Source organism: Quercus suber, unplaced genomic scaffold (assembly GCF_002906115.3).
Source record: "Quercus suber isolate HL8 unplaced genomic scaffold, Cork oak 2.0 scaffold_54, whole genome shotgun sequence".
In the NCBI taxonomy this organism is placed as follows: domain Eukaryota; kingdom Viridiplantae; phylum Streptophyta; class Magnoliopsida; order Fagales; family Fagaceae; genus Quercus; species Quercus suber.
The window spans coordinates 1,836,912-1,848,120 of NW_027069519.1; the positions used below are offsets into that span (position 1 = coordinate 1,836,912).

An 11,209-nucleotide genomic window follows, 5' to 3' on the forward strand; every position below is an offset into this window, starting at 1 on the left:
GTGGGGTGGGGTGGGGGGCGAGAGACTTTCTTTAACATATATGTTATGTAAAAAAAATATTGGGGGCGGGGGGCATGGACACCAGGGTCCATGAATAGCTTCATTGCTAATCCAATGTCACGTCATTTAAAATATTAAAATGACACAAAAATTTATACATTGTTAAATCTAAAAAAAAATTTAATGGTAAAATGAATCCTCTCAACTCAAGTAAAATAAAGATCATCTTAATCCTATTTTTGAATGTTTAAATTCCTACATATCATTAACTAGATAATGATGAGTATGTTTATCTTTGCATTTCTTACTCTATGGTTATTTACATGGCTCCCTTGTTCTGTATTTCCTTTATCTCTATTTTGCTGCGTCCCATGCCTTTTGGTCTAACCATCATGTAAAGTAAAAGTGTAAGCAAACCCCAACAAGAGATTCTTAAAAAAAAAAAATCAAGGATTTTGTTTTTGTTTTTTTGTGCTTGCAATTTATCTCAGAAATCAGAATAGAAGAAATAGAAAAGACGTGTGGGAATAGAATTAGAGTTTAGGTAGTGTCTGTAGTGATAAACTTTGTCAGTTTATAGTGAAATACGAAACTTGGCGTGAAAGTATTGGTGGCGGTGGTGTTTTATGAAATTTTTAGGGTTGGCTACGCAGAGTTGTGTTATACAGTGGTCATTGCATGTATTCCTACACTACCCACGTTGCTTGCATCAAATATCTCAATAAAACACATATAGTAAAATTAATAAGAATAATAAGAATAACAATAAAAATAATAATAACAATAATAATAATAATAAAAGAACAACAACAACAACAACAACAATTATAAGAATAACAATAATAACGAGTCGTTAATCCATGCAATGCACAGGAAAGCTACCAATTTTTTTAATTAAAAATACATAAAAAATAAGATGAACCTCCAATTGATGTGACATTAGCTATTGGAATTCAACATCGATTCTCTAGCAACACATTCTTAGTAAGTGGAAGTTTCATTGGGTGAGCAAGTTCCAAGTCCTAAATGAATTCATTTATTCATTCATTGAGTGGATATGAGTATGGGGTCTTGGCTTTTTTAGGTGGCAGATCTTTGGCTACTTCAACATCAATCCAGGGGAGCTTTGATTAGAGCGGTGGGTCAAACTCCTCTAATGAACCCAGGCTTAGCCAAATCCATTTATTAGTTTGGAGCATCTTGTGGTAGGCTCTGCAGTCAAATTTTCACCTCTTTAGTGGTATATTATCAATGAAGTCATATACGTCTAGTAGTAAAATAACAATGAAGCAACCCACATTCAACAGTAAAGCCATCACGAATTAGAAAGTAGAGGAACAATAACTTATTATGAATCTAGCAATAATAATGGTTTATGAGTCTAGTAGTAAGATATTAGTAAAATGATGTGACATTAGAATTGTAACAGTCATTAGGAAGTCGAGCGGGGAGCTTGTAGTCCTTTTGTATGAACTTCAATTCTTTCATAGTGAATTCAGGTTAGCCTTGAGGATCGGTGGGTCAAATCCTCCCCAGGTTTTTACCGTGTGGTTTCCTGGGTGATCATATCTTGTGTTATTTATTTTCCGCTGCTTTATATCTTGATATGATTGTTTGGATTGTTTTAACCTAGAATTGCTTAATTTGACTAAGTAACAACTTGGCTAATTAATCTAGGCTACGCAATCTGTGTGTATAAGGGGTCTAAAACCGTTCAGAATTTTAACCATCTTAAAGACCATGAAATTCCCTACAAAACAATAGATCCTGGGCCAAAATTAGAGTTAAAATGGTCGAAATATCAAGAAAAATACCAAAATCCTTATTAAATGTATTAATTTTTTTCAGGTAAAAGGGCTATTTTTTGGGTGTTTGCATGAGATAAATTGTATCAATCTAACAAAAAATGGTGCAAATTGCTTGAACCATATTGGAGCATGATGGTTTAGCTACATTATAAAAAGGGCTGGACGATATCTTCTCCAAATTGGGAGAAATAAATTTTTTATACTACATCACCTCCCTTCCAAACATGATATCTCGACAACCGTAACTCCAAATCACTTGAGGTTAGAGCCTGTGGAAACTAGACATCCATAAATTTATAAGGATGCCAAATTTGAAGAAATCTGAGCTCCTAAAATAGCAACTCAAAAACAGGGTCAAAAAGAGGAAAAAGTCGAAAATTGAAAATAGAAAGATAAGAGGATAAGATTGGGTGATATTGAGGTACCACACCCTCAAGCCACCCATTGAGAGGGGTGAATAGGGGGTGTGTCATCAAAACACCCCCAAGCTCCTATAAATTCCTCCCTCACTTGGCCACTCCTTTTAGGTAAAATATGAACAAAAATGCACAAAATTCCCAAAAAATTCCCCTCTCTCTCTAGGCTTTTCTTTAGATCTATTTTCTCTCTTTCTCCCTTAGAAAACCTCTCCAAAGCTCCTCTTTCCTCCATTCTTCCATCACCAAAAGTCCATAGGTGAGCTTGGTAAGCCTTAATAAAGAGAGGAGAGATGGTGTAGCTTCTTCCATAGCTACATACCTTTTACGTACTTAACTTAGTAAACCAACAACTATTAAAAGACAAAACACCAACTTTACTAAAAAGTCTAAAACTATTGAAATCAAATCATTACAATAAAGTGAGAGAGTGATAAGAGAAAGTAATTGAGTGAAAAACGAGAGAGAGAGAGAGAGAGAGAGAGAGAGAGAGATTGAAGGTGAGTCTCACTAGCACGGAATGGATGTGTGGGTGTGGCTTGTTCTGCTATGTAGTGGAAGTGAAGAAGATGAGACTCTCTCTATTTGACTGGCATGAGTATGAATTTAGGGATTTAAGATGATGATGATGATGAATGATAATAACAATAATAACAATAATAGAAGTAAGATCTGTCAATGTCAATTTTTTTCGGGTTTTTGAAGGGCTAAAAATGGGCTAGAGATCTTTTTTATTTATTTATTTATTTTTTGTTTGGGTTTAATTTTGTTGTTGGTTGGACTAATTTTTGTTATTGTTTGGGCTAAGGATCATACTTTTTTTGGGGGGGGGGGGATTTCTTTAACATATATGTTATGTAAAAAAAATTATTGAGGGGGGGGGGGGGTGCATGGACACCAGGGTCCAAGTAATTAACTTTAATTAAGTTATATGGCTTTTAAATAGGTTATGTGGTTAAAGTATACAAGAGTTGTCATTTGAATAATCGTTTTGTAGTGTGTTTGAAAATTTTGTCAAAACTAATTTCAAAGAAAATTCTATCCTTTTTTAATGGCTTATTGATAAAACATTTATTTTGTCAATACAAGGCTAAATTAAAAAATTTTAAAAATAGAGCGAATTATCTATGCCCTAAAAGACAATTATCTAGCCACTATTCTTATTTAATTAAACTAATCAAATCCTTCATTTGAACCCTCCTATACACCACGTTTGCTAGTCGTTCCTCTAACTTTTTCACAAACTTTTGCATCAAAGCCGTGCAATGCTTAAGCTCATGCAACTCAAAACCTTCAATGTGTCAAAATTTAGATAAGAGTATTGATAAGAATGAGAAGAAGAAGACAAGTGCAACCATTGATGAGAAGGATGTTCAAAGCATTAGCTCAGGCAGAGAGGCAGAGCAATGAAACAGAGCACTACAAGCATTTTACATGAAGGTTGCTAAACGACTGAAATGATTTAGTTTTGTGTCTACGACTTGTAGTTTTAGCTTAAGTTCATTAGCAGAAGTATAAATGGACACGTGTATCACTGAAGTTGGTTAGTTAGTTAGTTTAGAATTGATCCGTGTATTACGGAATTAGTTAGTCTTAACAGTTGAGCTTTTCTTGGTGTTTTGTAATATATATATGCATTGTACAATCAGTTTGATGATTATTGAGAATATACAAGTTACAGAATCTTATTTCCTTCTGGTTTTCTCTCTTTCTCTTCCCTAGCTTCCTGTTTTCTTATATGGTATCAGAGCTTTGTCTCGTTGTCAATGGCTGATCAAAATCAAACTTCTCAAACTTCATCTTCTCCATCTGTTGCTCATCATGAGCTCTCTCCAATGAAGGATTCGAGGAGTCCATTTTTTCTGCATCATGGGGAATCACCAGGTGCAATTCTGGTCACTCAGCCCTTGACAGAAGACAATTACCCCAATTGGGCTAGGGCTATGTGTATGGCATTAGATGCGAAGAGTAAGCTAGGTTTTGTGGATGGATCTATAACAGCTTCCATGGCCATCACTCCTCTGGAAAAGATTGCATGGTCAAAGAATAATTCTATGATTTCTTCATGGATATTGAATTCAGTCTCGCTTCACATTTCTGGTAGTGTGATCTATAGAAACACTGCAATGGAGGTTTGGAATTCACTGAAGAATCATTTCTTGCAAGCAAATGGTCCACGAATTTCACAACTTCAAAAGCAGATTTCAACGATCATGCAAGGAGGTGCATCAGTGACTGCTTTCTTCACTGATCTTCAAACTTCTTGGTATCAATTGCTCAATCTCAGGCCATTACCATGTTGTTCTTGTGGCAAATGTGCCTGTGGTGTGAATGACAAAATTACACTGTTTCATCATCAAGACTCTTTGATGCAGTTCCTAAATGGCTTGAATGAGGTTTATTCACAAGTTCGAACTCAGATTTTGATGATGGAACCGAGTCCCTCTATTGACAAGGCTTTCTCTTTGGTAATACAAGAGGAGAGACAGAAGGCTTTGGGTTTTAATGGAGGACACTCAGTTGATTCAACTGCTCTTGCAGTCAAGACTCAAGCATTCAGTCAAATTGGGAAGAACATAAAGGGGAAGGGTAGGCCTATATGCAGTCACTGTGGCAAACCANTGACATTAGAATTGTAGCAGCCATCATATAATAACAAAATATACATTTTTCTAGATTAAAAAAATGACACAAATAACTCAGTCATTTGCTAGTGTGACAGTGTTGCACCACTCCCAAATGACACATACACCACAGAATCATTTGGTTGCTTGTTTAGCCAATCAAACAGCAAGCCATTCTTGGACGAGTTACTTGATTGTGTTACTATCAAACAGCAAGACATTATTTCATGTCTTCCACTAAATATTCAATGTATTCATTATATTAAAAAAAAAACGTTGAAGTAAAGTTGTATCCTGAAATAAGTAAATATAAGAGTTTAATTCCTCTTTGTTTCAATTTTGAAACCAAATTGTGCAAATTTTTCTTTTTTAGTCTCCTTCATATCATCAAACAATTTGATTGTGAGAGAAGGCAACTTACCCTCATAAAAAAAATGAGAACTCTTCCTATATATGTTATTTTCTTCAAGAATTAAATAGATTAGCATAAAAATTTCAATGATTCTATCCAATGAAAAAACAGTTCAAGCAAAAGCCTAATCTTTAATAGTTTTTTTTTTTTTTTTAACTCATGCTTTCCATAGTGACCAGTAATTTAATGAATCAGCTAACTTTAACTCATATTGATTCTTTCCATGTATTCCATAGTGACCAGATTTGATGAATCAACTAACTTTAACTCATGTTTTCCATAGTGACCAGTAATTTATAGAGGCAAAGGAACCCAGATATTAAAAGCAAATGCCTAAACTAAATCCTCTAATTGATTTAAGAATTCCATTTTCTTTTATGCAGTTACTTTTAGGTATAGTCTAGCAGCCTTGCAAGTATTTAAATGTATCTTATCTAATCAATGTGTCAACTGCATCATACCTTGCATGTCCATACGTTCGTGTGTTTGAAGACAAAAATAATGTTGTTGAGCAATACAATATTCAAATTTAAAAAACTAAACAACACTGTGCTTAAGGGCATTTCTAAAATTTTAACAATGTTAAGCTATACTCTACAATTTTCTGTTTGTGTTGAAAAAAGTTTTAAACACTTCGATCACATGGGCTACAAAAAATTTTTAAGCACTTTACACATAGTTTAATAGTTTAATTTCACTTCTAGAGAAATTATAATCAACATTAACTTTCAAGCTCTCTCATGTTCCTTCAATCAAACAATAAAAAACATAATATTGATTCAAAACAGCAACCATATATTTGCTGTGTGTTTAGAAAAGAGCATATCCAAACAACCTTCAAGGATCCTTTGTTGTTTCTTGAAATAATCAACTATCAGTTTCCTTTTCCTACAATTAAATGCATTCCAAAAGAGCTTAACATCAACTATGTCAAAGAATAAGAATTTGTTCAATGATATTAAAACTCCAAGCATAAAAGCAGATTTAAAACATCAACCATATATTTATAAGGTTTAAAACAGAAAGAAGGTTAGATAGATAGATATTTATAAGGTTAAAATAAGATATTAAAACTCCAAGAATAAAAGCATATTTAAAACAGCAAACGAATACCAAACATAACTTTTAGAAGAGAGCATTAAATGATCATTATATTCATAGATTAAAATTTGATTTTGCAGAAGTTCAAAATACCTCAGTTAAGAAGACTTTTTGTTGCAATGCAAGTACAATGATAGATAAGAAACTAAAGTGACTACAATCCTCAAGAGACAAATTTTCAATTTCAATGTCTAACTCATAGTCCAATGCTATTGATTCGAAATAACTTGATTCAAAACAAAATGACTTGAAGTGAACTACTCCTAAACAAACCAACTCAAAGTGCACTTAATTAAAGTAAACAAAAGCAGATCTGATCCTAAGTCATAACTCTAACATCAAATTGATTGAAAGCAAATAAACAAAAGCAGATCAGATCCTAAGTCATAATTCTAACATCAAATTAATTGAAAGCAAGCATAAATGCAGACCAACCATAGACTACCACTAAACAAATTCAAACCCATAGCTCAGTTTCCACACAAAAAAAAAAAAAAAATCAAATTGATTATCGTCAAAACACAGTACTAAACTCAGTTTCAGAGTTCCAAACCCAAACACTTATCTAGTGTGTGCACGAACTCAATTACAGATACAAAGAGAAACACAGCTAAAACTACAATTTAATCAACTTTAGAATACAAAACAGAAATCAATGAAGTTGGGGTAAAAAATCTCAAAAAGGCTAAGAAAAAAAGCTAAACTAAAAGCTAAGAAATCCAAGCTATTCTAAGTCTGAACTTGAAACAATCAAAACATAAACAACCCAGCTGTAGCTTTAGTGTAGTTATATCAGTAATTGAAACTCAAAGAGCAGACTAAAATAGTTAGAAATACCAGCTGTATTTTCTCTGCAAAAACTGATATACCTACACTAAAATTTGAGTTTCATGAGTTCTTTAAATGTAAAGAGAATACTAATCACAGAGGCAAATGTTGCAATTCAAATTGAGAGAATACTATACCTTTAACCCTGATTCGAATGGAGGAAAAGAATGAAGACAAAGGCAATAAGAATCAACTATCTATAAGAAAATAGTTATAGAGTCCTAATAGCTATAGAGTTCGGATTCAAAAAAAGAAAAAAATATTATTAGTTACCTTTGGGCCAGTTTCGACGGGCTGGATTGGGTGTATTGCCGATCGACATAGTTGATGGGCCGGGGCTGGATGAGACCCACGGCAAATTGGCGTCGATTCTGCATGTGGGTGGTTTGTGGTAAATGGGTGGTCTGAGGAAGGAGCTCGACCTCTGTTCTGAGGAAGAAGGTGTCTGTGGGTTTGTGGGTATGGTGGGCTTGGGGGTTGTAGTGGGTTTTGAATGAGGATTCTATGGCCATGGGCTTCATGAGATTCACGGCAAATGAGGCGCCGCTTCTAGGTTGCAGAGGTTAGATGTGGGTGGTGGGTGGTTTGAGGAAGGAGATTGATTCTGAGGAAGAAGATGTCTGTTGGGTATGGTGGGTGGTTTGAAGGGCTGTGGGTATTTAGATGATCGAGGAAGAGCTGATAAAGGAGGAGCTGGTAGAGGAGGAGTCGGTAGAGAAAGGCAGGAAAGATATGGCAAACAATCGTGGAAGGGAAAGGTAGAGCATCGAGAGGCAGAGCATCGTGAAAGGGAAAGGCTTGGAACACCCTTTCTAAATAACAATAAAATCAAAAAATTTAGTTAGTTGTCACGTTTCAAAACAATGCTGAAAAATAGCATCTCGAGTGTCTAAAACTTAAGTTCCAAAATAAAACTCGAGTTTTTAAGTCTCGATTTGTAAGCGAATAGGTCTGATGTGGAAAAAAATCCACATAGAAATCGAGTTTTAAAAACTTTATTGCCATAAATTGCAGGAAAACGCCGCTATAAGGTTTTAAACGTCACTATATGGATTAAAAACACCACTATAGGGCTCCTGAAGATCATATAAAAAAATTTTGTAGGAAAACACCGCTATAGGGCTTTAAAACGTCACTATAGGACTTAAAAACGCCACTATAGGAACTCGAGTTTCTAAAACTCAAGATCTATGTAGCATTTTCAGTCCAACTCATCCAACAAAACACTCGCAAAACGAGTTTTTGAGACTCGAGTTTTAATATGGATCTCGAGTTTCTAAAACTTAAGATGCTACTTTCCATTATTCTTTCAAACCTTGCCAAACTTACTACATAGTTGCCCCTCACACTGCTAATCTGCCCATTCCCCTGAAAGGCTTGAATATCAGGTTATTACATTTTTTTTTTTTTTAAATAATGCTGTGCTGACATCAAAAATTGTGAGAGCCGTACAAGTTTCGGTTTTATATATATATATATATATAATAAATATATTCTTTCGGTTATATATATATATAATAATAATAAATATATATAAATAATAATAAGAATAACAACAAAAATAATAATAATAACAATAATAATAATAATAGGAATAACAACAAGAATAAGAATAAGAATAAGAATATAATAATAATAACAACAACAACAACAATAAGAACAATAATAATAAGACGACGACGACGACAACAACAATAATAAGAAGAATAACAATAATAATAATAAGAATAAGAATAACAACAACAATAAAAACAACAACAATAATAATACAAATAAGAACAACAACAACAACAATAATAATAACAATAACAATAACAATAATAATAATAATAATAAGAACAACAACAAGAATAAGAATAATAATATTGTTCTTATTGTTCTTATTATTGTTATTGTTATTATTATTATTGTTGTTGTTGTTGTTTTATAATTATTATTATTATTATTATTATTATTGTTATTATTATTGTTGTTGTACGGCACCGGGCCCCTAGGGTCATTTGGGCCTTGAACCCCAGCTCTACAATATGGCCTATAGTCCTAACTCCCTTGTCAAAAACTGGACTTAAGGTCCACTAGGGTCATGGACACGGACCTTATGTCATCATGTTCGGCCCAGAACTCGCTAGGCAGGTCATTGTAGTATATGCTAATTGGTTCATGGCCCGAAGGTTGCTCGGCAAATCTCGTCTCCCACGAGTGTGACTACTTGGAAAGGCCATATCTCGGATGCCTGGTGTTGTCTTGAGAAGTACCGTTGCTGAACATTACCCCACTGAAGTGGGAACCAGTTCCAATGCCATTCTCACCACACCCTACTCCTAACTAAACATCCACTTAGCGATGACAACATTGGACCTCATTTCCCACTAGCCACAAAAGTAATCATGATTCTTCCACTCATTTTGGGCTATAAATATGAGAAGCTAAGGAAGGGAAAGGGCAGTTTTGAAAAGTTCAGGAGGAAGTTTATAGTTGAGAGCAATAGAGTTAAAAGAGTGAGAGGGAAGGAATACAATGGTTAGAGAGATATTATTGGGTCTTTAAGCTAGAATCACCTAAAGTAGGAAAACTAAAACCCACATTACAAATAAATTGTGAGCCCAAGAGAAAGCCAGCCTGTTAATCTCATTTTGGGTGCGCACAATTGGCGCCGTCTGTGGGAATCTCCTACAAAGCCGTGGTTCCATTGAGACTCATGCCCAGAAGATGTCCGGCAGATGTTCTGAAGGTTTTGCTGAAAGTGGTTCAGTGGGATCATCTCGGGGATCCACATGGCGAGACTAAAGGCAAAAGAGGCGAGAAGATAAGGAGTGTGAACGTGGGGAAGAACAGTCTGGCCTTGGAGAGGGGTCATACCAAACAAACTAAACAATATCAGGTGCTTCAGGGCACAGGCAGTTGGACGAGAGAGATGAGGAGCTTGAACGGTTGCGTAGACTGGTAAGAAATTTGGAGTTGGAGGCAAGGGGTAGGCACTAGAGAAGGGACCGAGATAACCAAGCAGGGGGATCTATGAGTGAAGGAGATAGCTATGGTACCGAATCCAATTGGTCTGGTCCCTATCGACACCAAGATCGTTCACATTCACAAGAGTCTCGTCGACATCAGGACCATTCACATTCACGAGTGTCCCGTCGATGTCGAGAACATTCACATTCATAGGAGTATGCAGACTAGGGTTCGGATTCCCCAGAAGAGCGATGGCCCTGTAATACCGCCATGGATCCTATGAGCCACACCTTACGAAGAGCTGCTCAGTCGCCATTCTCAAATGACATTGAACGGGCCCCAATGCCGAATAGGTTTACTCGACCACCATTTAATTCCTATGATGGGAAAACAAACTTGGTGGAACATGTCAGCCATTTTATCCAAATGATGTCTCTGCACACTCACAATGACGCTCTAATGTGTAAGGTATTTCCCTTAAGTCTCGGACCCATAGCAATGAGATGGTTTAATGGGCTGCGAAAGGGCTTCATTCATAGTTTTGCTGAGTTAATCCAAGAATTTGGTGTTCGGTTTGTAACCTGTAGCTGGGTACCATAATCGGTGGATGCGCTATTATCTATGAATATGAGGGTTGGGGAAACCCTTCGCAGTTATGCCAATCGATACTGGGAGCTTTATAATGAGATAGGTAAGGGGAACGAGAAGATTGCGGCGAGCACCTTTAGGATGGGGTTGCTCGAAGACTCCGAACTTCGGGAGTCATTAACGAGAAAGCCTTCCAAGGATATGAGGCAGCTCATAAGGCATATTGAGGAGTATAAACGCCTCAAGGATGATTGGCTACAGAGTAAGGGTAAAGCCCCGTTAGTGAATCATCCCCGACAGTGCAGTTTTTAGCCAAGGCCCCATAAGGATTTAAGAATAAAAGAGTTGGAGGTATAAATAGGGGAGGTGAAAGTGACATTCAAAGAACCAGTGCACAAGATCGTTGACCGGATTAAGAACGAGTTATATTTCAGATGGTCGAACAAGATGGGGGGTAACCCATCTCTGAGGAACCAAAAC

At 35.8% G+C, this 11,209-nt stretch overlaps 1 protein-coding gene across 1 annotated transcript; it reads left to right on the forward strand.

Annotated features, from left to right (window-relative positions):
• The first annotated feature begins 3,990 nt into the window (after positions 1-3,990).
• LOC136067000 (uncharacterized) lies at positions 3,991-4,863 on the forward strand. The gene has a single exon (XM_065772165.1). It carries the CDS (start codon positions 3,991-3,993, stop codon positions 4,861-4,863), a length of 873 nt encoding a protein of 290 aa, XP_065628237.1.
• The last annotated feature ends 6,346 nt before the right edge of the window (positions 4,864-11,209 follow it).